At 38.1% G+C, this 26,120-nt stretch overlaps 1 protein-coding gene across 1 annotated transcript in view; it reads left to right on the top strand.

Annotated features, from left to right (window-relative positions):
- Positions 1–26,120, top strand: part of LOC124554946 (contactin) — a 160,443-nt gene that overhangs the window by 57,531 nt on the left and 76,792 nt on the right. The window contains exons 10-14 of the mRNA XM_047128645.1: positions 3,415–3,705; positions 3,843–3,980; positions 4,271–4,411; positions 8,065–8,231; positions 24,044–24,182. Coding sequence (XP_046984601.1) covers positions 3,415–3,705; positions 3,843–3,980; positions 4,271–4,411; positions 8,065–8,231; positions 24,044–24,182 — 876 coding nt within the window. The remainder of the gene's footprint in view (positions 1–3,414; positions 3,706–3,842; positions 3,981–4,270; positions 4,412–8,064; positions 8,232–24,043; positions 24,183–26,120) is intronic.

The following is a 26,120-nucleotide window of genomic DNA, read 5'->3' as shown; positions in this document are numbered from 1 at the left end:
GGACCTGTTTGAAGGATGTACAAATGAACATTTGCATGATCTTTCAAGTTTCAAGAGAAGGTAATGGAAAAAATGTGTGGTTGCATTGCAGTCTCATATTTCACTAAGTTGATGGGATATTTCAGCTGATATAATTGTCAAATTTTTTTTTTTTTATTGTATTCTACGGCTTTGATAAACTGTAGAAATAACAGTATATAACTCCATAAGCTGCTGTTTAAATTATTTTTTGATTTGTCACCAGTTTTGTTCAGAGACTATAATCCAGCACAGTTTGTGTTAACAGCAAGTGTTACATACATAACTCAATAAAGGACACAGTGTGAAAAATATAATGTTTATAAATGTACGTACATCTCCATGGCTAAACATCATTTGTAAATACACTGCCTGAAGTAAACATGAAGCACCCAGAAGACATGGTGGAATGACATTGTAACTTTATACGTGCAGACTACATCAGTGGGCGAGGAAATGATTAGAGTTGCAATACTCTGTGACAAGTAGAATGGCAACCAGAGTGCATTAGTCTTGACCATGGTTAGTGCTGTTACCAGGCCTGGTAAGGTATGTAATGATCTTGAGAAATGTCAGGTATTGAACAACGAAGGGATGCCGCTTACTCCTGTGAGGCAACATTATCAACACCTGACAAGAGTTTGAAAGGGGCTTCCTTGTGGGTCTTCATTTGGCCAGGAGGTCAGATCATGCAGGATCCATGTTTTTGGGGCATTTGTATGTGACAATGGCCCAATGTTGGCAGTATGGGAACGTGAGTGCAGGCATACTCAGTGCCAAGTTTCCTGTCGACCACCACAAGGGAGGATTGCTGTACTATGCACAAAGCAGATTGTAACCCTTTCACATCTGCACATGTCATCTGGGAACAAGTATTGGACTCCATTCGTCGGCTACTAGCAGCAATTGGACTTAGGAATTACTTACTGTCCAATGCATAAACTGCTGTTAACACCACAACACAAAGACCTTTGGTTTTGGTGTGGTGCTGCGACGAGGTAGTGTGAACTGTCAATGAATGGTGTGGCATTGTGTTGAATAATGAATTGTGGTTTGGCACTACCTCAGACAGCCATCACCAGCAAGTATGGTTGTGACCTGAGGAGAGGTCCCATTCTTCCGCTAGTCATTACGAAGGGTAGTGTGGGACCAGCTCGGATGTTCTCTTCATCCCATTGTGAGCGCCCAGAATATCAAGGATCAGTTACAATTGTTGTGGGCTGGGTTACATGAGGATGATGATGATGATAGATTTGTAGGGTGCTCAACTGCCCGGTTATCAGCGCCTGTACAAATTCACAACCTTTGCTCAGTCCAATCTCGCCATGTTCATGAATGATGATGAAATGATTAGGACAACACGAAGACCCAGTCATCTCGAGACAGGTGAAAATCCCTGACCCAGCCAGGAATCGAACCCGGGACCCCGTGTTCGGGAAGTGAGAATGTGACCGCGAGACCACGAGCTGCGGACTCTGGGTTACATCAGGAGAGGATACAGTGTCCTTAGGACGCCCTTCGCAACTGAATCTACATATGTACTGTGCGAATCACCATATGGTGTATGGCAGAGGATACCTTGTACCACTACTAGTCGTTTACTTTTCTGTTCCAGTCACAAAAAGAGGGAGTGGAAAAAATGACTATCTGTGTGCCTCCACATGAGCCTTAATTTCTGTTATTTTCATAGTCATGATGCAAAATGTACATCAGTGGGAGTAGAAATGTTCTGGAATCACCTTCAAATACCAGTGCTCTAAGTTCTTTCAATAGTGTTTCAAGAGAAGATCATCATCTTTCCTCCAGGAATTTCTATATGAGTTCACAGTGCATCTTCATAATATTCATGTGTTGATGGAACCTTCCAGTAACAAATCGAGCAACCTGTCTCTGAATTGATTTAGTGTCTTCCATTAACCTGACCTTGGAGAGAAAGGGGGGGGGGGGGGGGGAAGTTTCTCAAGAGTGGGGTGCACTAGTGTTCTATAAATGGTCTCATTCACATTTTCCTAAAATTCTCACAATAAACCAAAGTCGACCATTCGCATTCCCTACTTCTGTCCTGTTTTTCCTACTCATCTGCATGAAGTAAACATTTTTTTGTACATTTACAGCAAGCTCCTATTCAATACGTGAAATAGAAATTCTGTCTAAGTTATCCGGTGTTCTTGTGCAGTTGCTCAATGATGATATTTTCCAATATACTAAAGCTTCATCAACAAACAATGTGTACATACTCATCAACAAACAATGTATGCATACAGGTGAAAGAAGGAGCTACACTGTACTGATGGACTCGTACTGCTGCGTTCTTTGTAAATTTGACGCAGTTATATAATCTCTAAAATAACATAGTTTCATTTCGTTTTCTCCTCTCCTTCCGGATGCTTCACTTTTTTGTCAGGAAGTGTATTATATTTTTGGTATTGTGATGTTTTTAGACATATGTATGTAACTCTTGCTGTTAACCCAAACTGCACTTACCTGTCTTTGACTGAAACTGGTCACACATTAAAAAACTAACTTAACAGCAGCTTACGGTGCTATATAATATCATTCACAGGAAGTATCATAAAGTTAAGTCTCATTTTAATGGCATATTGAACATGTTAAACAATTTGGTGCAGTTTTATTTTCAGGTATGTATGTTCTCCAAAAATTATATTTCTTGTCACACATTGCCTAGACAGCCTACTTTCACAGTGAAAATTCTAATGTAGGCCTCACTTATTTCTAACTACGTTATGTACTACTGCCTCCCATTTCATTTGCTGTCTATAGTTCACTCATAGTTTTGGGAGATGCATAAAAAAAACATAAATGTTAAAACTTGTCTTTCTGCCTGTGAGTTTAAGCAATTACAATCTTTTAGAATGCATAACTTTTACAGCTATTCCACAAATACCTACATTAGAAGCACAAAGCAAATGATAGTTTTTCTCTGTGCGTTTCAGCAGCAGTGCACGTATATAAAAGAAATTATACTACTTGTTTCATTTTAAATAACCAATATTATTAATGGCTTTATTTAGAACTAACACTTTATATTGTCAAGCAGATGGCTCACAAAGAGAATTGTAAGTTCATTTGTGAACTTCAGTTGTGTGTATTGTAATCTCAGATAAATCTTGACATTTAATAGGAACTGTAACGTGTCATTATGATTACTCGATCTGTCATAACAAGCAGTAAAGGAATGCCGAGGTACCTCTATTTGTGATTTTTCACACTTGTGTTGAACATTAGAGAACTATCACTTGAGGAGGAGGAGGAGGAGGAGGAGATGATTAGTGTTTAATGTTTTGTCAACAACATCTGTCATTTAAGTTTAGGACTCTCAAGCTCTACGTGGCTTTTAGCTATATGTGCAGTATTAATATAAAAATTATTTTTCAGCTGAGCCAAACTTTACAATACCATTGGTTGACAGACACATGGATAAAAATTCAGACTTGACTTGGACTTGTGAAGCATTTGGAATACCAGATGTCACATACAGCTGGTTAAGGAATGGTGAACCTCTGGACGTTGAGAAACTACCAGGAGAAGATCGTGACCGGTACAGAATTGTTGACAATGTCTTGACAATTAAGAATCTCGATCCAGATCGTGATCAAGCTATGTACCAATGCAAAGCCAGGAATCAGCTTAAAGCCAAGTACTCTACAGCTCAACTGCGTATCTTGTGTAAGCTCGAGTGACATACATTTTCTAATTTAGTGAACATGTAAATAAAAGCTAGCTTAAGGCAGGCACTATACAATTTTGAATTCATACATAATTGATCATAGTCACAACTGATACTTTTGTTTTTAAACTGTCAGCTCTGAAACCATCATTTAAAAAACGGCCACTTGAGCCAGAAACGTATGCAGCAGAAGGGGGAAACATCACTATTAACTGCAATCCAGAAGCAGCTCCAAGGCCAAGTTTTGTATGGAAGAAAGACGGCTCTCAGATTGGTAAGACTCCTAAGTGAAACTAATACAACTTTCATTAATGACTGTTTTTTCCAGCTTTGTGGCCATGCTCATAATGAGCATGCCTAAGATATCAATTTCTTGATATTGTACTTGAAGCTGGCTACAACTTGAGCTGAAGAACATTGTGTTGTTCAGTATGACAACTTTACATCAAAGTAACTGTATTTACAATTGTTACTTAACCTAACTTAAAGCGAGTAAGCAAGTAAAGGTTATATATATTATGGCCTTAATCTATTTTGAAATATCAATTCTTCAATACTTTTTAGGATCTGGAGGCCTCCGTGAAATTCTGAGGAATGGTGATCTTCTGATACGTTCCGTATCTCGTAATGATGAAGGCCTGTATACTTGTATTGCCGAGAATGAGTATGGCGTGGCTGAAAGCACAGGAAGGCTAATTGTTCTTCGTAAGTATTGTACTGTAGTGCTAAATTTTGATTTCCTAAAACATTGGTCAGTTTTTCAAATTTAAAAGAAAGTTTAAGCAATACATCTGAAGGTCATGTTTACGTATTTACAAAGTAAATTAATATCAATTGGGCTGTTATCAATGCAAAACATTCAATGCTAGTTTTTGTTTTCATATGAACAGCCAAAGGAAGGAGAGCAGAAAGGGGAGAGTTAATAGGGTCACTCACAATCAAAGGTTGGGAGAGGCAAGCTGATGGGGAGGAATTGTTGCAAAAAATGAAATGAAACCGCCTGAAAGTCTACGTAGTTGATTCATCTTATTACATTTGTCTGCCCAGTGTAGGTTTACTTACATTATTACACTTACTTGTACCTTACTACAATTGTGTTTTGGTCTGTGGTCCAGATCTTAATATAAACATCCTCAAAGTGGTTGAGTCTGTTTGTTGCAACTGACATGTGTCAGTGTTTTTATGGTACCCAGTTATGCATTCCACCAATTCCTGGGGAAATTCATTCCCTGCACACATTGATCATGTGTAATTCATTAATTCTTTCAAAATTTGACCTGCTTTTCTATGAAGTGAAGTATTAGTGGAGTGGCTATTGATAGAGAAGTGGAGTGGCTATTGATAGAGAGTACACAAGTAACTCACAGCTCTGCATATCTCCATTACATCTGAACTTCAGATACTAGAAAGTGGGCAGATTCTGGAAAAAGTGTGCTGTTACATTATATTGTAGGAAGCAGTATGGAAGAATATTGAGTAAAGACTTAAGGATTCTGTCTACTTCAGGAAAACACTGTTTCATGCCAGGTAGAGGATATGGAATACAAATATATGAGATGTGAATAGTACAGAGACATTAAACAGTCAGCATTACAACAAATTTATCATGAAAGAAAAACTTTATAGGGTCAGTTTCTGAAAGTGATTATCCAGGTATTTCCACAAACTTTGGTAAATTTGTCAATACTTTGCATTATTGTATATCATCCTGATAATGAAGAATAATTTAAACTTATATGCAATATACACAGTACTCGAATTCCACAATGATATCCAATTCATCATGGGTTCATTTTGGAGCTGAAGTTTGATGCAGTACACTGAGCTGATGCTCTAACATTCATCGTGCTGAAGAAGAAATATATCTGTTTCTGGGCTGTACTGTCCTATCGCCTGCAATAAACTGTTATTAGAAAGTTATTTTAACATCCAGGTGGTTCTTTAAGAACAGTTGATCTATCCATTGTCAACAACTGTTGCAAAATCAAATACAGTCACTGTAATGAAGTGGAAGAATTTAGCTAAATATTGTTTGCAGGGTTAGTTGGATGTGTGTAGCCACAAGGTAAATCAAAATGAATACAGTGTTTACAAATGGCTGTAACTACTAATTAATTCATAGTGATACACCTGTAAGAATTTTCGAGAATGTGAAAGAATGTTCAGTTTTTTATGTACATTGTAGGTGTTCAATATAACTCCCATGTTTATTCGGACAACATATAAGTAGTAATCCAATTTACGCCACATATTCTGAATGATATGTGGAGTCACTGACGTGAGCACATTAGAAATGCATATTTTCATTTCTGGAATTGTTTTCAGCAAAGGATGCACATACTTGAGGTCTTTCACATTACCCCATTAAAAAATCAATGTGTCAGATCTGGCCATCTAGGTGGCAGGTGCTGGCCTCCCCACTAGTGCCCCCCCCCCTTTCCTGATGCTAGGGTGCTCCATCTTGCTGAAAGATGTAATGAATGGAATCTGTCAAGCAGTGGTGTCACCCATTACTTAAGTATGTCAAAGTAAATGTTTGTTGAAATGCTTTGCTCAGTGAAGAAAACTGGACCATACAGTTTTGGTGCTGACATCACACAGAACACATTAATTTTTGGTGAGTCATGCTGATGTTCAGTTACATACAAAGACTTTTCTGTACCCTTCATTTGAATGTTGAGCTTATAAACCTTACTACGTATGTGGAAGTGAGGCACGCAGCAAACGTTTTGTTCCTCCGTGACTTCCAGTGTGGGCCAACTGCTTTTCATTTCTCTTTACATTATCTGTAAGTCTTATTGGCGTATCACTATGTATTAAATAGTTATAGCTGTTTGTAATTGTTATATTCATTTTGAATTTCACTGCACATTCAAGAAATTATGTATAATTGAGGTGCAGTAGTATTTGTTGTGTAAGAGGGAAATGACCAATATCATTTCATGTAAAGAGGTTGAGAAACTGTAACTTATTTTCGTAAGCCAAACTGTGGTCAACCCCAAACTCAACCCCTAACTACTGAATATATTCTGCGCAACACAACCATAATGATTCAGTACCTGAGACGTTTGGAATCCCTCTCTCCCAGCACTGGCACTTCTGATCTACACAGGTGGGAACTTTGTCTCCAGCATATTCTTCTTTCCCACAATCCCACAGGTCTACCACTAGTACTTTCCCTCCCTTCTACTACCCTCACACTCAATTTCCGTACCCTCACCCTCACTTCTCCTCTACTATCATTTACCAAACCACTCTGTTTCATGGCTCAGCCTGCTATTTACCTGAACTTCTCATTTATGGTGGTGCCAGCCTCAGCAAACAATTGTGCACTAGCCATTACCAAATTCTTCGTGCGCTGCGCGTTGCTTTGGGTTGCACATTGCCCATAATTTTAATTTCTTATTTAAAAATGAAAGAGACTAATCCTGGTTCATCACAGGGTTGGAGTATGACTCTCACAACAGTGGAGGGAATCTGCAATGCCTACGACCACATTTCAATTCTGCTTTTGCAGAAGCACAAATCCCTGGTGTAGGCTGACTGTAGTTTAAGTTATCATTTGTTTAGTCATGCTGCTGACTACCACAGTGTAATGTACACATTGTAGCGACCTCAAAAGAAAACAGGTCTCAACATATTCCTATGAAGTACGAATAGAATTATTTTAGGTCCTACTCTAAGTTCGTTCTGTAATGTTGTCGAGTAAGGGTCATATGGCTTTAAATACCCATGAAAGGTCTCTGCAATATGCTAATCAGTGCTTTTATGTTACGGATTATAAATCAATGTTCTTGAGATTTTGTAATTATCAAAATGGATTGGAAAAGAAAGATAATGATAAGAAACACCACAAATCAAGTGAGCACTTTGTTCATCTACAGTAAAATGCTACTGCTTCTCAACAGAAACAAACAAACAGAATCAAATATAGTTACAGCTGATTCTATTGTTCTATAAACATTACTACAAAATTGTTCGGGCTTTTGTGGCCACTTGACATGTTGCCTTTTGGCACTCATCTCTCGAGATGTTTTGCCATACAGACACTTAGTGGTGTTTCTGACATTTTGCCAGCACATTCCAAATCCTTACACTTGTATTTGACAAGCCTACTGGTCATTTTATATTACGTACTAAATTTGAATAGATACTGATTTGTGGGCTTCTTGCTGTCTCTCATACTCAGCATTTGAAAACTATTAAGTTGAAATCGGAAAGATGATAAAATATGATGAAAGTAAGAATATTTGCTGTACCTCATAATGTCAGAACAGCTTCATCTATTTTCTAAGAGGTTCAGATTTTCATTCGCCAGTTTAATAATAATGTACTAATGCATATTTCAACTCTCTTAGGTGGTCCACACTTTATTCAAAAAATGGTTCCCGTAGCACACACTGCCGTGGAGCGTGACATGGAACTGCGATGCCAGGCAGTTGCAGAGGAAATACTTGATGTCGCTTATATTTGGACTCATAATGGGCTTCGTATTAGGGACTCCGACCCAAGTGCAACTCGAATGGTATGTTATTTTTTATGTTTTTATTTTAGGAGGTAAGAAGGTAAACTCTGGTTGGTGACTATAGACTGTTTCCCTGGTATTATTTTGCAGTAATTTACAATGTATTAATATTTTTTCATATTACTAAAATCAGTAATATCTTAATTTGCACATTTTTGGGAATTTTGCAATTTGTGAAAGGATTCTTTAAATCTGGTAAAGATTTCCAGCATTTAAAGTTCACATCACAATGATGGTCTTTCCGTACCTTATACTGGGCATCCCAGGAAGAATGGCCTGTATTTAGGGATATACCAGGAACAATCATTCGAAACAGTAAAGTGTAGTAAACAAGGGATCTGCAATGCATACCTTAGGAATGAGCACTTCATCATCTTTGATACTGTGAAACAAATCTCTTCTACTGCATACTCTTTGCTTTCCAAATTTGAGGAGGAGGTAGTATGGACCAAAACAAAACAAAAGAAAGTCAAGTAATCATGGGCTCTAAAGTGCATACCTAGAGAACAATGAGCACTTACTCAGTAGAAGAGCTGTTTCTCATAGTATCAAAGAGGAGCAAGTGCTCATAGGTATTAAGGTATGTATTTTAGAGCCCATGTTAACCAGACTTTTTTGTTTTGAATGATCGTTCCTGTCATGTCCATGAGTAATGACCATTCATCCCAGGACATTTGGTATATCACATCATTGACCACCCTATGCCCTAGATCTTCACATGCATCCTTACCCACATATGCTTGGTAAATACCCCATGTATATTTAGCTATTTTCCTTCTTTGGAGAAGGCATTCCCTATTTCAGTTTCCTAAACATTTCTGTGACTGCTCGTCCTTCTGTAGTCTCCCATTATATTTTATTACACTACATTTGCTTTAACAGGTTTCTCTGTGGAAATGATCTTGTATCCCTGAAGCATACTCCAACTCTAGTCATACAGAGGACAAACAAGCATTTTATTTAATTTTTATTTTATTTTTTTTTTTTTTTTTTCAGAGTTTTAAACATAGCTGCTTGGTTCAGTGACTGTTTATAAACTAAAGTTGAAATATATGAGCCCTTGGTCACAATTTTTAGTCTTCTTGACCAGGTTTCAACACTTCTATGAGTGAGTGCCTTCATCAAAAATTAAATATTTAAAGTAGCCTATAATATAAGTACAAATTTACGGGAAAATTTTTTTTATATAAAAGTGTAAGTATTGACTAACAGTACAAGAAAGAAACAGTACTTACATGTCACATATAAAATAAATATCAAGCCAGAAAGGCTTTAGTCACAATTTTTTTTAAAAAAGAATACATGAAAGGCGAGCCACTGTGGGTTGCTCATACCTTTAAAGCCACAGGTGGCAACAGACTGAGGCGTCCGCGTTAGCAAGTGTGGGCAGATCCGCGTTAGCCAGTGCAGGCAGGTGAACATTACACCAAGAGTGCCATGTAGTAGCTGTAGATATAAGTAGGTTACTTAACATCTAAAATATAGACAGCTCAATGTTAAAATGAACAGTATATAGTACATGAACTCACAGGCAAACTTTTGTTTGACAACAGCAGACATGGTAACTTTTTGCTTATGTAAAAGCATAGAAATACGGTTTGGAGACTGAAAACTGATTAACAGTACAAAAAGAAGCAGTACTTACACATCACATATAAATGAAATATTAAGCGAAAAAGCTTTAGTCACAATTCTAAAGTAGAATGCGTAGAAATTTGGAAATTTGTGGTAAAGTCTTATGGGACCAAACTGCTGAAGTCATCGGTCCCTAAAGAATGCATGGAAAGCAAGCCACTGCAGACTGCTTGCATATGTCTAGCTATGGGTAGCATCAGACTGAGGTGCCCGCGTTAACAACTGTGGGCAGGTGAACATTGCACCGACAGTGCCATCTAGTAGCTGCAAGTACAACCTGGCTACTTAACATTCAAATAAAGACAGATGAATATTTGATGAACATTATTCAGTACATGATGTAAAAGGCAATATTTTGTTTAACAGCGGCAGATAAAGTAACATTTTAACTACATCAGAGCTTAGAAGTACAGTTCAAATATGAAAACATCATTATAGAAAATACAAAAAGATATGAATGACACAGCCTGTAGAAAACGATATAACATGAAATACAGCCAATAAACCATTTAATAAATGATAAATTATGAGCTGACTTAGATGGAAAAAAACAAAAATAAAAATATCTTCAACGGTATAAAGCCATTACTTGACATTTAATTTCGGGTTTCGTCTTGCAGTTACCAAAATGTTTTTTTTCCATCTGAGTAAGCTCATAATTTTTCATTTATTAAATGGTTTAATGGCTGTATTTCATGTTATGTCGTTTTCTACAGGCTGTGTCATTCAGCCCTTTTTGTATTTTCTGTAATGATGTTTTCATACTTTGAACTGTACTTCTAAGCTCTGATGTAGACAAAATGTTACTTTATCTGCTGCTGTTAAACAAAATATTGCCTTTTTCATCATGTACTGAATAATGTTCATCATAGTATTCGTCTGTCTTTATTTGAATGTTAAGTAGCCAGGTTGTACTTGCAGCTACTAGGTGACACTGTCTGTGCAATGTTCACCTGCCCACAGTTGTTAATGCAGGCACCTCAGTCGGATGCTACCTGTAGCTTGACATATGCAAGCAGTCCGCAGTGGCTTGCTTTCCACCGATGACTTCAGCAGTTTGGTCCCATAAGACCTTACCACAAATTTCCACACATTCTACTTTAGAATTGTGACTAAAGCTTTTTTGCTTAATATTTAATTTATATGTGATGTGTAAGTACTGCTTCTTTTTGTACTTAATCAGTTTTCAGTCTCCAAACCATATTTCTATGCTTTTACATAAGCAAAAAGTAACCATGTCTGCTTTTGTCAAATGAAATTTTGCCTGTGAGTTCATATACTAAATACTGTTCATTTTAGCATTCAGCTGTCTAAGCTGTTCAGTAGCCTGCTTATATCTATGGCTACTAGATGGCACTCTTGGTGTAATGTTCACCTGCCCACGCTTGCTAATGCAGGCGCCTCAGTCTGTCGCTACCTGTGGCTTTATAGGTATGAGCAGCCCACAGTGGCTCACCTTTCATGTATTCTTTTTAAAAATACTTTGTGACTAAAGCCTTTCTGGCTTGATATTTATTTTATATGTGACATGTAAGCACTGTCTCTTTCTTGTACTGTTATATAAAAATCTTTTTTCCCATAAATTTGTACTTACGTTATAGGCTACTTCAAATATTTAATTTCTGATGAAGGCACTCATGGGAGTGTTGAAACCTGGTCAAAAAGATTAAAAATTGTGACCAAGGGCTTATTAGGTTCAACTTTATTTTATTTTGTACCATTTTTTGCACCCTTTAGTTCTGTTATTAATGTGTACAGAAACTTACATGTCTTGTTTTCCACCTCACTTATGTGCAGACCCAAATATAGTTTCCCTGCACTCAGGAGTTACACACAGGCAGTGGCATTCTCATGTTGCTGTGATGTCATCTGGTTCCAGTTTGTATACATACATTTTATCCTACTGCTATTTGGGAATATTACCACTTTACTGCCTCAGGACAGCCTTCTATTTTTGCCACCTGTGATGTGAAGTTCCCCATTGCCACCTGTTTTCTACCGAGCGGGGTGGCGCAGTGGTTAGACACTGGACTCGCATTCGGGAGGACGACGGTTCAATCCCGCGTCCGGCCATCCTGATTTAGGTTTTCCGTGATTTCCCTAAATCACTCCAGGCAAATGCCGGGATGGTTCCTCTGAAAGGGCACGGCCGACTTCCTTCCCAATCCTTCCCTAATCCGATGAGACCGATGACCACGCTGTCTGGTCTCCTTCCCCAAACCAACCACCTGTTTTCTTTGGTGCAGGTATACTGTGATCCAACTTATTACTCTTCCATCTAGTTCCAGCTTCACAGTTTATTCAAGTCAATTTACTTTATCAAGAGCTTCTGAGAGATCAGTTGTGGTCCTCTCATTCCTAACAAGACTTGCTAGAAACCATCTAGCTGTGACACACATGAAAACCTCGATCTTTGTGGAACCACCCTCTTACATGGGGTGAATCAAAATTTGCACACTCAGATGCCACAGCATGCTTCCTTGTGTATTGACAGTACAAAAATTTCACAAGCAAAATGTTATTCTGTATGTATATTTGACAGAAAATGGAAGTAGAAAAGGCAGTTTAGCAATACTGTAGTCACATATACAACCAGTATTTTTGTTTGGTACTGTGTGACTGTGCTGCATGTGTAACACAGTAGGTAGAGTTTTGTATTACAATACTAGAGATTAAGAGTACAGTTCCTGCATGAAATGGTGTCTGGTTTCTTAAGCATTATACAGCAATGGCAGCAGATCTTACACAAAACACATGCCAACACATAAATGAGTGTGCAATCATTTTATTGTTCCACTTTAATGAAGTATTTTCCGTTAAAATGTTTATTCTGTTCTCTTCCATGGACTAGGGCCCTCCATGCCTTCCAGTTCATTGTCAGCTTTGGATACCACTTCCCTCAAAATAAAAATCGTCTTAATCTAACCTCTACATCTATCCTAGGTAGTTCCCCCACAACCATGCAAGTCACATTGTTAAAGTATTTTGTTTCGCACTATTTCATCCTTTAAATTCAAATCCAGTTTTCGTGATACCTGCCTGTCATAAGTTCATTCAGTTAGGAGATCACGTCACCAGTGGGTTAGCAACACTATTACTATATTTGTCATCATCATGGTGTAACTAATTATGTCTTTCAGCTTTCAAATCAACAGCTACTTTTACTGAATGTAGTATGTATGTATCTGTGTTTAACGTATCCACATTGATAAATTTTGTAGCTATTTCTGCCCTATGACAGGTGATTAATTTTAACTGATTATTACTCTTAAAGAAAATTTCGACATGTCTGACCAATAATTTGCTATGGTCAATATTAAAAACACTCTAGTTGTAGTATGTGTATTGTTTAAAATACAGTACATTCCACAACATTATTGGGCAGATCAAAACTGGAAAATAAATAACTAGTAACCATAGACCCCAAATAGGACTCTAGTATTCAAACGCAAAACTGTCCCACTGCACAAACTGGGCAGCACAGCTAACCAATATTGAATGGAGATACTTGTTGTACACGTGATTACACAGTGTTGATTTTTTTGTATCATACATATGTGAAGGGCAAAATTCGGTTAGGGGCAATCTTATACTGTTTGTATGCAAGGAATTGCACTGTGGTGTTTAAGTGCACCATTCTTGGTTCTCCTTATATGTCTGTTTGCAATTATTTCATATATTTTACTTATGATACAGTAAATCTAACTGGTGTGTAGTTTCTGTTCTCCTCCATTCCCTTCCCCTTGCAGACAGCTTCTTACCCATTGATTGAACATTTCAGATGGGTACCCTCACATTTGGTTTGCACCCACTAAACATATTCACAGTACTGTTGCTTTATGGCCCTTCTCTCCTCAGTAGTGTCTGACTTCAACTCGGCTTTAGCAAAAATGCATTCATTGTCAGCCATTGTATTTTTGAAACTAATTGCTGATAGCTCTCTCCCAGATTAGTGTATTTGTTATGAGTTGATCATTTTCCTATGAGTCCACTTTTCCGTCCCAAGCTGTTCCTGACATATTTACTTCACCCAATTATTACACTTCTACCTTCTGTCAATTATACTGTCATCTCTTGCTGTCTTTCCACTCTGAAGCAAATAATAAAACAAGTAATTAAAATGATTTATGCAAATAAAGTACTGTGGCCCACTGGTATTACTACTGTGAAAGCTACCTCACAACTGGTTCTCCAATAGCTACTCTTCTGCACATTTGCCCCATTTAAACTACTTGATTTTATCTTAATTATTCATTCATTCATCTAGGAATCATCTTAAAATGATGTAGGATTTGTCATCATAATACAGTGAAAATAAATATATACAATCTTACCTGAAGTATCTGGACAACTATTAGTGGACATTAATATGCAGTGTGTCCACCCTTCACCTTCATGGTGGCTTGAATTCTGCTGGGAACACTTTCAATGAAATGTCTTAATGTCTGTGCAGGGATAGCAGCCCATTCTTCCTCAAGACTCGAAACTAGAGGAGGTAGGGATGTTGGACACTGAGGTCTGGAGCAAAGTCGACACTGTAATTCATCGTGGAGCTCTGGGTAGGCCGGCCCATTTCAGGAATGTTATTTATGATAGGATACATTGTCATGCTGATGTAAACAGTTATCATCTCCGAATTGTTCCTCTGCTGTACAAAGTACACTGCGCTCTAACGTTTGTTTTCATCCTTCTGCATTTCATGGCTTCATAAGAGCAGTAAAGAGACCACAAAAAAACACCCACATACCCTAACGCCCCCTACTCCATATATCACTGGTGGCACTAGCTGTGGTGGCAGGTAACGTTCTCTGGACATTCGCCAAACATAAGCACTTCCATCAGATTACCACAGCATACAGCATAATTCATCAATCCAAATCAGTCATTTCCAGTCACCAACTGTGCAGAAGTATTGCACTTTACGCCACCGGAATTGTCGCTTAACGTTGACTACAGAAATGCATGGCTTATGAGGAGCTGCTTGACCATTGTACTCTATTCTTTTTAAACCTTTCACGGCTGTGGACAGACGTGTACGCCTGGCAGGTAGAGTGCCCAGATAGCTGTGGGTGTATGTGTACACCTGGCAGGTAGAAGGGCCAGATGGCTAAGGGCATTCATTTACACCTGGCAGGCAGGAAGGCCTTGAAGGCTGAACGCAGGAGCAGGTGAACATACACAAAAGAGTGGTGACTCACTGTTCTCCACATTTCAACATTCCTGCCAATGCTGTCGTTATCTGCTTCTCTGCGTAATGTCAGAAAGCATTACAGCTTTCACCTGCTCTTATTTCATTTCTGCTTAAGAATTGATTGAGTAGCATTCCTAACATACACAAGGGAAATAACACAAACATATATAATGTGAAGAGCATGAAGTATCCTAATGAAATGACATATCAGGTTTACAAAAGACCAAAGTAGCAAAATACTTGCAGGTTCTAAGCAGCTCTGGTGGCCACACGGAATAGACAATGGTTTGCACACCCAAGTAACTGTAATTTGATTTCCTAATCTGCAAAATACATGATACAAACATATATAATGTGAAAAGTAAACTAAACTCCATCCGAACAGGCCTTGGAAGGCCGAACGGTACCGACCGGCCGCAGTGTTACCCTCAACCCACAGGCATCACTGGATGTGGATATGAACTCTCCTGATGAACTCATTCTGCTGTTCTTGCTCGTCTACTAGATAACGCAGTACTCCTTGCCTCCTTTTATACTTGTGAATCCACCTCTCATGACATCTAGTGGTCAATTCTGCATTACATAGAAGTGTCTGGATGCTTTTGATCAGATAGTGTGCAATTGTGCTTTTCTGAAGTGGATGATAGGTGGTCAGTCGTGGCTTTGATGAAGGAATCATCCCAGCATTTATAGATTTACTTATTCTTAATGTGACAGAGTTGCTTTCCCTCTTTATACTGATTGCATACTATTTGTTTTCTTTACATTCAGTGTTAATTTATTATCTACTGCCCAATCATAAACATCCTTGATGTTTCATTTGCTTTCTGCAATAGGAGCTTTGGTGTTTTATCAGTGAGTATGATGTTGTGTCATCAGCAAAGAGAACTTTTTCTCCGTGTGTCATACCATCTCAAAAGTCATTGATAAACAGGATGCATAAAAAAATGCATACACAGTTTGAACTGTCATAGAAAATTTATTTTCAGTTCTACAAGAAGTGGAAAGATTAAAGTCCAGATTGAAAAGTAAATATATTTTCTTTCTTTGAAGGTAATGTAACTGGAGAGAAATACCTAACAGTGCTTGTTGATTCAATATTCCCTGCCATTGATGCATTATAGCTAATGACAGTTTTATTACCAACAAGATGCCACCCCTCCGCACTGTCATATGGATGTATGAGCATACCTGGATCAAAATTTGCAAGGCCAGGGACAATTGCATTACCTCCACCCTCTCCAGATCCTGTGCTGCTCGATTTCTTCTTATGGGCCACAGTAAAATGTTGGGTTTGCAAACATAAACCACATAACCAGAACACACTTTAGAATGAGAGTCAAATGGTCTCTGCACTTGGTTATGATGTACGGAGTCAGTGGTGACGTGTACTCAGAGATGTATTGATGCTGAAGGCCACCATTTTGAACATTTATCAGAAAGAAAGTACTTTACTTTTCAGATTGCACCTTAGTCCTACCATTTCTAGAAATTTAAACTTGTAGAGTGGGGAATAAATTTTCTCAGGTGGCTCAAAGTTTTCTTTTTTTTTTTTTTTTTTTTTTTTTTTCTTTTTTTTTTATGCAGCCTGTATATTAAGAGCATACCTGGGCTCAGTACACTATGCTATGTTTTTATGTCTCTTGTCTGCCTGTTGTTTTACTAAAATTGTATCACCAGCAGACAAGCGAACTCTCTCTTCTATTTGTACCCTATTTTCCAGGTAATTCTGGGACTATTTGTGTGCTATTCCTCTTACACATAGTGCTTCTAGCTTGTTTAATAATATTTCGTGGTCAGCAGTGTCAGAAGCATTGAATAAGTTTAAGAAAATGCCTGTAACACAGACATACCTGTCAAGAGCTTCAAGTACCACGTCCACAGCTCATGGTCTAGTGGCTAGCATTCCGCCTCTGGATCATGAGGTCCCAGGTTCGATTCCTGACTAGGGTGGGGATTTTCTCTGCTCAGGGGGGTAGGTGTTTGTGTTTTCCTCATCATTTCATTACCATTCGTGGAAGTGGTGACACTTTAACTATATAAAGATTGGGAATTTGTACGGTCACTGATAACTGCGCAATTGAATATCCTACAAACCAATCATCTTCATCCTCAAGTACCACTTTTTTGAACTTCTGTAATGGCTGATATTGTACTTCTTCCCCTTCCAAAACCAAACTGTGTTTCTGTATAAAGGTTATATTTATTCATTTAACTCATTAGTCTGTCTTCCATGATTGATACAATTATTTTTGAGTGCGTAGAGATTAGTTATAATGACCTGTAGTTTTCAGTCTCTCCACATTCCCTGCCTTTAGTAAGAGCTTGAGGTGTTCCAGAATAGTACCTGAACTAAGGGTCTCATTTATTATACAGTGCTGGAAAAAATGTAGCACACTCAGATGTAAGGCCATCTTATTGACAAGTGGTGTGGCAGGTAGTTCATCATTGTAGGAGTATATTTTAACAAATAAATTCAGACCAAATGAAACACACGTCACAATAATGCGCACCCAAACCGTTGCATCAGTACACAGTATACCCTTCTCCGACATCAATACAGGCGTATATTCTTGCATGCAAACAGTCATAAAGGTGCTGAATGGCATCCTGCAATAGATTCTCCCAAACATCTTGCATGATTCGTTGCAGTTACACAATGGTTCTTACAGGCTCAAGTGAATGAGTAAGATCCTGCTTCACCATGTTCCATACGTGTTCAGCTGCCAAGAGATCTGGTATCTTGATGGCTAGGGCAGTTGTACACTTCAAAGAGCACATTGTGTCATTGCAGCCGTATGTGAATGATCGTTGTCCTGCTGAAAAAGTGCATCATATTTCTATCGAAGAAATAGTAGTAGCAGGGGGATAACAACTTGTGCAGTGTAGCAGGCACTGGTTACTTTACTCTGCGGAAACACAAAATGTGGGAACGGGTTGTAGTTGATGGCCCTCCATACCATGAAATATGAGGTGGGATTTGTGTGTTGTGGGCGAATGCATTCTGGAATAGAGCACTCACCAGGTCTGTGCTACACGCATGTGTATCCATTGCTCGTATACAGACAAATCTACTCTCATCACTTAAGACAACAGAGCAGCATTCCACATTCCAGTCGACTGTTTTGTGACACCAGAATAGCCCTGCATGATACTGTTGTGTTGCCAGTGGTAGCCTGGTTAGAGGCACATGTGATCTTAGTCCTGCTGCAAGCAGATGGTTCCCAATATCCCTTGGTGACACAACGGGTGCAAAATGTGTCCAGATTTGTTCCCTGAATGATGTTCGGTCAGTCTCCGCAAAAATTAGTTTAAACAATGTGCAGAATTTAGGGACTATAGCATCTAAATTGTATTCCATGTAGACTTAAAGCCTGTCTTTGTGGCCGTATTATCTGAGAGTAATGATAAGAGAGACCAAAATCTTTTATTAATACTTTACACTGTTCCCTGTCAGTACCTGTGAGTACATGGTCTAAGATTGATGCTGAACTTCTTAATACCCTATATTTGAGACAGTTGCAGTTTATTTATTTTTATTTATTTATTTATATACTTGTTCCATAGATCTGTACATGTGAGCAAGTCACTCAGATGTGGAACGTGTCAATATACATAATAAAATACATAGAATAAAGACATTGTTATAGTATTAATAACAGTGCACAAAAGTCATACTTATTAGCTTAAAAACTAGTCAACATAAATGTGAAGATAGCAGTTTCATATTTAGGGCATTATTGCATCTATTTTAACCTTGAACAGTAATCAAAACTTCCCACTTTGGGTTTAAGAGTGACCCAAAAATGGAAATGAGAAAAACAGGAATTTTTACATTAGGGCATTATTACATTAGTTTAACAGTAAACAGTGTCAAAAAATTTAAAAACATCTTTCCAATCTGGGTTTTACTTATTTCTCTGAAAGAATTCCTCTAGTGAATAAAGTGAGGTCTCAAGTAAATAATTTTTCAACCTACGTTTAAATACTGATGTACTACTCCTTATACTTTTGATGCTGTTGGGTAGGGAATTGAAAATTTTCGTTCCAGCGTACTTTACCCCTTTCTGAATAAGTGTCAAGTTCTTTAACTCACAGTGGAAATTCTCTTTTCCTCATGTTCATGATGTAGGCAATTCATTTCATACAGAGTGGGGTTATTTATTATGAAGCACAACAGTGAATATATGTACTGAGATGTTGCTGTCAGTATTTCAAGTCGTTTAAAAAGATTTCGACATGAGGTTCGTGGGGGTACACCACAAATGATTCTTATTGCTCTTTTTTGTGCTGTGAGTATTTTCTTTGCGGCAGGTGTATTGCCCCAGAAGATGATGCCATAACACATGACTGAATGAAAATAGCCAAAGTAAGCTGACATTGAGATGGTAATGTCATTGAAGCGTGACAAAATTCGTAAAGCAAATGTTGCCGACGTCAGCTGTTTTAGTGTTTGTAGAACGTGATGTTCCCAGTTCAGCCTACTGTCCACGTATACGCCTAGGAATTTTGATAAGTACACTTGCTTTATCATCTGATCATTCTATGTGATAACTATTTCTTTTGGGTTTTTGTGGGTTGTCTGGAACTGGATAAAATTGGTTTTTTCCAGGTTTATTGAAAGGGAGTTAATACTTAACCAACCCAGAACTTCTTTAAGGATATCATTGACCTCGGATTCTAAGTCAGTAGTTGACACATTATCCACCGCAATGCTCGTATCATCAGCGAACATTGTAAATTTACACTGCTTATTGATGGATAAAGGCAGGTCATTAACATATATGAGGAACAGCAAGGACCCAAGCACTGATCCCTGTGGCACTCCATGCTGCACAATTCCCCACTCAGAGTCCACTATATATTGTGATACACTATCTGAAACATCTAGAATAATCTTCTGCTTCCTATTTTCGAGGTATGATTTTAACCAGTTCCCTACAGGTCCTGTAATTCCATAATGACAGGCCTTCTTGAAGAGTATCTGGTGATCTACACAGTCGAACGCATTTGATAGGTCGCATAAGACACCAATTGGCAGCCTCTTGCTGTTTATAGACTCTAGAACATCATTTGTGAATGAGAAAATTGCGTTATCTATTGAAACTCCCTTTTGAAAACCAAACTGCTGACTGTTAATGATGTTCAGGTCACCAAGGTTTGCCACAATCCTGTTGTACAGAGCTTTTTCTAGGACTTTTGAAAATGTTGTTAATAGAGAGATAGGGCGATAGTTTGACACATTTGTAGCATCCCCTGCTTTTTACAGGGGCCTGACAACAGAGTATTTCATTCTGTCTGGAAACACTTCTTGTTGCATGGATGTGTTGCAGATGTGAGACAAAACTTCGGTCACTTCACTACAGCAAGCCTTCAACAGCTTGCTTGAAATATCGTCGATACCAGCAGAATGTTTATTTTTCAAAGACTGTATGATTTTTTTTTTTATTTCATTGGCAGTAATGGGAAGCACACTTATTTGACTGAAGGTTCTGGAAAATTATTTTTCATTATACAGGCAGCTTTATCTACAGAACCATGGCAACCTATCTGTGATGGGACAGTTAAAAAATGTTGGTTTAAGATTTCAGCAATTTCCTCACTATTAGGTATCTCTGAGTTGTCAACAGTTAAAACAATATTTTTGTCTTTGGTGTAGTTTACAGTCCCTGTTTCTCTCTTTATCACATTCCAGATTGTTTTAATTTTATTTTAAGAATTAGTAATTTCAGATGCTATACACATACTTTTAGAGTTTTTAATTACTTTGGCAAGAATTTTAGAGTAGAGTTTATAATGTTTTAGCTGAGCAGGGTTGTTAGAAGTCTTTGATGCTATTTAGAGTTGTCTTTTTCTCTGACAGTGGCCTGGGTGCTGCAACTTTGTGCGTGTGTCTCAACCAATTACATAATACAATTTTGTAAACATCTGTATGGCAATGACTCAGTGTTGTTGTAGCTGTATAGATGACTATTGGTTTCCACTGCAGATGTTAGCACTACACAGGTTAAAGCTGGCAACAGTGGCTCCATCAGTTCTTATTAAGCTGACTTGACTGTAGTAGCAGCGTTTATCATTTGTGCTATATCAAAATACTGTGTGTGTGTGTGTGTGTGTGTGTGTGTGTGTGAGAGAGAGAGAGAGAGAGAGAGAGAGAGAGAGAGAGAGAGAGAGAGCAAGCGAATGAGTGTGGTCCAGTGTAAGAGAGGGTCTAAGGTTCCAGTCACATTGGGTTAAATAAGAAAGTATTCAGAATATTTAGGAAGTTATCCCTAATTTCCCGTGTTAATATTCATGCGTCCACATATTGTTACGTTAGTTTTGGGGGCTGAGGCACTTTCTAGGATTTAGTTAATTTGTTAAGAAAGTGTCAGCATTATCACTTGGTGAGTGCTACATGCACAGAATGAAGACTTCTTATGGACATCTAGCTTTATGACTTCAGTGGCTACCAATTCAAAATGTTTGTATACACTAACTGTGATCAAATCTTCTTCAGCTTTAAAATGTATGTCACTTTTGATATAAACTTACTACTAAACTCGCACCATAGCCGTTCCCTGGGAGATGTATGACAGTTACTGCTATTTGTGCTCATGATTAAATTTTACTAGATTTTTTTATAAACATAGTGACATAACGGCATGGTTCACAGCAAATAACAATGCTGCTGTCTTCCAATTACCTGTGGGTGCTAATAATTGCCTTATGTAATTACAAACATGATAGCCTTGCTTAATTCTTAAGTGATAAATGTAAACTGAGTGAGCACGTATTTCCGTAATAATTACAAACTATGGTAGTGATATAAAATTGCTCGTTGTTAGTCTTTTGATGTTAACCAAATTGAAAAGAAACCTCTTCTAAGATTTCATTATTTACATCTATAGTGTTGTGTTTAGAAGTAACATAAACGTGTTTATGCTCACTTTGGCTGTAATATTAGGTATGTCATCTAACAGTAAAACCATAGCTACACTTGTGTTGCTGTGTGGAATTGAGTTACCTATCCCTAAATAATCCAATAAAAATAAACTACAAGCAGCGGAAACGAGATTTCTTTGGAAAGTCAGAGGTGTTACCAGGGAAGACCATGTAAGAAATGAAGATATTAGGAATAATCAATCAGTGGAAAATCCAGGACGGAATGTAACAATATTATGAAAAGGATAGTTGCTACTCACCATATAGCAGAGATACTGAGTCTCAGATAGGCACAACAAAAAGACTGTCACAAAATGAGCCTTAGGGCAACAAGGCCACGCATACACATTCATTCACTCACTCACAGACTTGACCACAGTCTCTGACAGCTAGCTGCCAGATTCTTCAGCTGCCAGAGACTGTCGTCGTGTGTGTGTGTGTGTGCGTGCATGCGTGCGCGTGTGTGTGTGTGTGTGCGCGCGCGTGCGCGCGCGCGCATTTTATCTTTTTTCAACAAAGGCCTCATTGGCCAAAAACTCATTTTGTGACAGTCTTTTTGTTGCGCCTATCTGCGACATAGAATCTCCGCTATATGGTGTGTAGCAACTATCCTTTTCATAATATTGATATTAGGAATGAACTAGATATTCATAATATTAATGAAAAGATTGAAGAGAATAAAACATTACTGAAACATCACCTACAAAGAATGAGTACAAAGAGAATCCCACATCAGGCCATGCTGTACCAGCCTAGAGAAAGAAGTGATGTGGGAAAACCCAGAACAAAGTGGCAGTTACAGGTGAAGACAGAACAGGCACAAGTACCTAAACCTTGGCATGCAGAGGAAGATGATGATCTAACAGTAACCAGTTACTATATTAACATCTTCCTCCAGATGTGTCTGTTGTTCATTTTGGGAGTATATTTGGAAGTCAAAGACTTTCTCTTCTTCTTCTTCTTCTTCTTCTTCTTCTTTTTAGGGGGGGGGGGGGGGGGAGGTTTTAGTGGGTGACATTTAAAAGTAATTCTGCCATCAAATTGTAAATTGGCACTACGAGGACTTCCACCAGAGTTGTGACTGTTGTAACATAATATTGAGGAAGTTTGCTTCACTACTGTGTGATTGTTTTGAGTTAATATTTTGTTTGCTAGACCCCCTTTTATTCTAGTTGTAAGCATGACGCAGTAGATATATCGACATCCTCCTAATGGAGGAACAGGTTGAATTCAATCTTATGTGCAGCTGCTTTAATGACCCTCAATGTAATCTTTTCTTGGCACTGAAAAGTCCACTCAGAATTGTATCACAATTATTATTCTGTGGATTATGTTATACACTGTTTTATAATATACAAAAGTACCGTCCTTCCATAAAAGAAGAGGATTTTCAAATATTTGCGCATGTATACTTGTAGAGAAACAATTTTAATCCAAGATAGGAGAAAGGGCAGCATTGGTCATAAATTTTTAATCTGTGTATTGCAGATTAATTTCAGCTACTGTGTAGTTATCTTCAATGCAGTTATGTCCAAGTCTTGATGATTCATCATAAATAAAATTGCACATGGCACCACATTGACAGTTATGCCATTACATGTCATGTCAGTGTGGTACCATGAGTTTAATGTCAATGTGGTACCACGAGTGATTTCATTTACGATGTTTCATCATGACTTGGCTATAATTGCTCTGAAGATAGCTGTGCAGTAGCTGAAATCAATCTGCAATAAAGAGACTAAAATTTTATGACCAGTGCTGCCCTTTGTCTTATCTTGGATCTCATTAATATGGTCATTGAGCACGCTGTTTCAAATGGAGACAATCTGAAGAATAATTTGAATGATTTCAATTTGTTTTTCAATTTCTTGTGTAAAATTCAGGAAGCCTGTGGCTGTAGATTTTGTTATTATTATTAGTATTATTAAATAAGATGTGCTGTGTCACTTGTCCAATCTTCAATGGCTATTGAAGATTATTATCAATGTAACTGGCATTTTGGTTATTCTTAAAACAATGTGCCATGTAAATGATATTAATCACTAAATTGTACTTTTTTCAGCATATTAAAGGCAATGTTTTGGATATTCGAAACATATCTTTTGCTGAAGGCGGTGACTATGAGTGTATTATAAAGAGTGCTGTTGGAAGGATTGCTTCTAAAACCCATCTTATTGTTGAAGGACCTCCAGGCCCACCAGGTATTTGTTATACAACAAATGTAATGTTCTTTTGGTTGTTTTATATTAATGTTGTTGCTTGTTATGACTGTCAGTGTCGCCCGCATCTCGTGGTCGTGCGGTAGCGTTCTCGCTTCCCACGCCCGGGTTCCCGGGTTCGACTCCCGGCGGGGTCAGGGATTTTCTCTGCCTCGTGATGGCTGGGTGTTGTGTGCTGTCCTTAGATTAGTGAGGTTTAAGTAGTTCTAAGTTCTAGGGGACTGATGACCATAGATGTTAAGTCCCATAGTGCTCAGAGCCATTTGAACCATTTTTGACTGTCGGTGTTGTCTGTGAAGGTTATGGCAAGGGTAACAGTTTTATTTTAGTTTATCTTTAAAGCTATATAACTTTAATCACCACCCCCATCTGCCAAATTTGAACCAAAACCTAGATATATTACGGTGTCCTTCCTAAGTCAGCTCTCTTTAGTCTGTTCCCTGTTTCATTAGGCAGAGTCTGGGTAGATTATCTCAGTTCATTTTAATTGCAAACGTTCTGCAAACATGTTTCTTTTTTTTCTTTTCTTGGTCAGAAACTAATAAAGTTCCGTTTCTCAATTTTATCAAATAAAACATTTTAATACAAAAAGCTTTTAATGCCTTGGCCACAATTTTCAGTATACAACTAAAACACAATGACTTTGTTTTCTATAACAATCTTCAGAGAGTTCAAATCATAAAAATGCTGTGAACATGCATTAGCTGTAGTTCTGCAATGAAATGCAGTCATAAAATGAGCAAACAAGATAATGACAGTATGTCGTTAAAACCTTCATTGCGAGCCAGGCTGTTAATGATAATCTCGCAAGATGATGGTAATAAAGAAGGAAAGTGACCATCGTCTTGCAAGATTATGGTTTACAACCTGGCTCATTCATGATGAAGTTTTTAGCTACATACTGTCATAGTCTTGTTGGTCCATAAGGCAAATGCAAGTCATTGCCTTATATTTTCCCCTGACTTTGCTACACATTTTTATCATCAAACTGGCAACTTTTTCGTGCCATCCTCGAATAAAGAAGAGGGATCCGTGTACAGCCACTTGCTCACAAACTCCTCTACCGCTGCATTGTCATCAAAGTAATGTCCTCTGAGCTCTTCTTTCAGATTTCCAAACATGTGGTGGTTGCAGCATGATGAGTTGTGGAGTTTCCCAAAGACTTTTCTCCAGTTTTCCATCATTAAAGAAACAGTGCATGGCCTTGCATTGCTGTACAAATGAATCATCATTAGTGACAATGGCTTGAATACTTTCACAGTTTATCCATGCTGCTGAAGTAATTTCGAAATGTTTCATGTGCTGTTCTTCTGCAACAGGTTCTGTACGGCATGAATGTTGTCTTATGTGATGCTTGTTCGGGGTTGCTTTTGGTGGGGTGTAATTTCCACAGCTACCTATCCTGCCACAAAGTTTTATGCCATTCATACACTGGGATCTTCGAAAGGGTTTCTTCCCCAAACTGTGCATGGAGCCTCTTTAAAATTTCCACGGGTTCAGAGCATTCTTCCACAAAAAACTTGATTATTATGCGCCGTCCGCCAGACACGAGTGGTTACATTACACCAACTGCGGCATCACTGTGCTATTCCCGACATCCCGTCAAGGTGGCAGCCCTTTCCATTCACTGTCACAGTGCTAGATTTAAATTCTGGTTCATATTTGATATGCCCAGATATGTTTCATAATACAACATATTGGTGTCAGTGAGAAAGGTATATCACAAACTACTTTACATTCCAACAATTGTACCAGCTGTAAACAGAGTTCATCATAACATCATGCAGAAAGGTATATGATTTCAGAATGAAATTTTCAGTCTGCAGCGGAGGGTGTACTGTTATGAATCTGTCTGGCAGATTAAAACTGTGTGCCAGACCAAGACTCGAACTTGGGACCTTTGCCTTTCACTTTGCTCTT

Source organism: Schistocerca americana, chromosome X (genome assembly GCF_021461395.2).
Source record: "Schistocerca americana isolate TAMUIC-IGC-003095 chromosome X, iqSchAmer2.1, whole genome shotgun sequence".
Lineage (NCBI taxonomy): Eukaryota > Metazoa > Arthropoda > Insecta > Orthoptera > Acrididae > Schistocerca > Schistocerca americana.
Note: the sequence above shows the minus strand (reverse complement) of the source record. Positions and strands in the feature narration are given on the sequence as shown.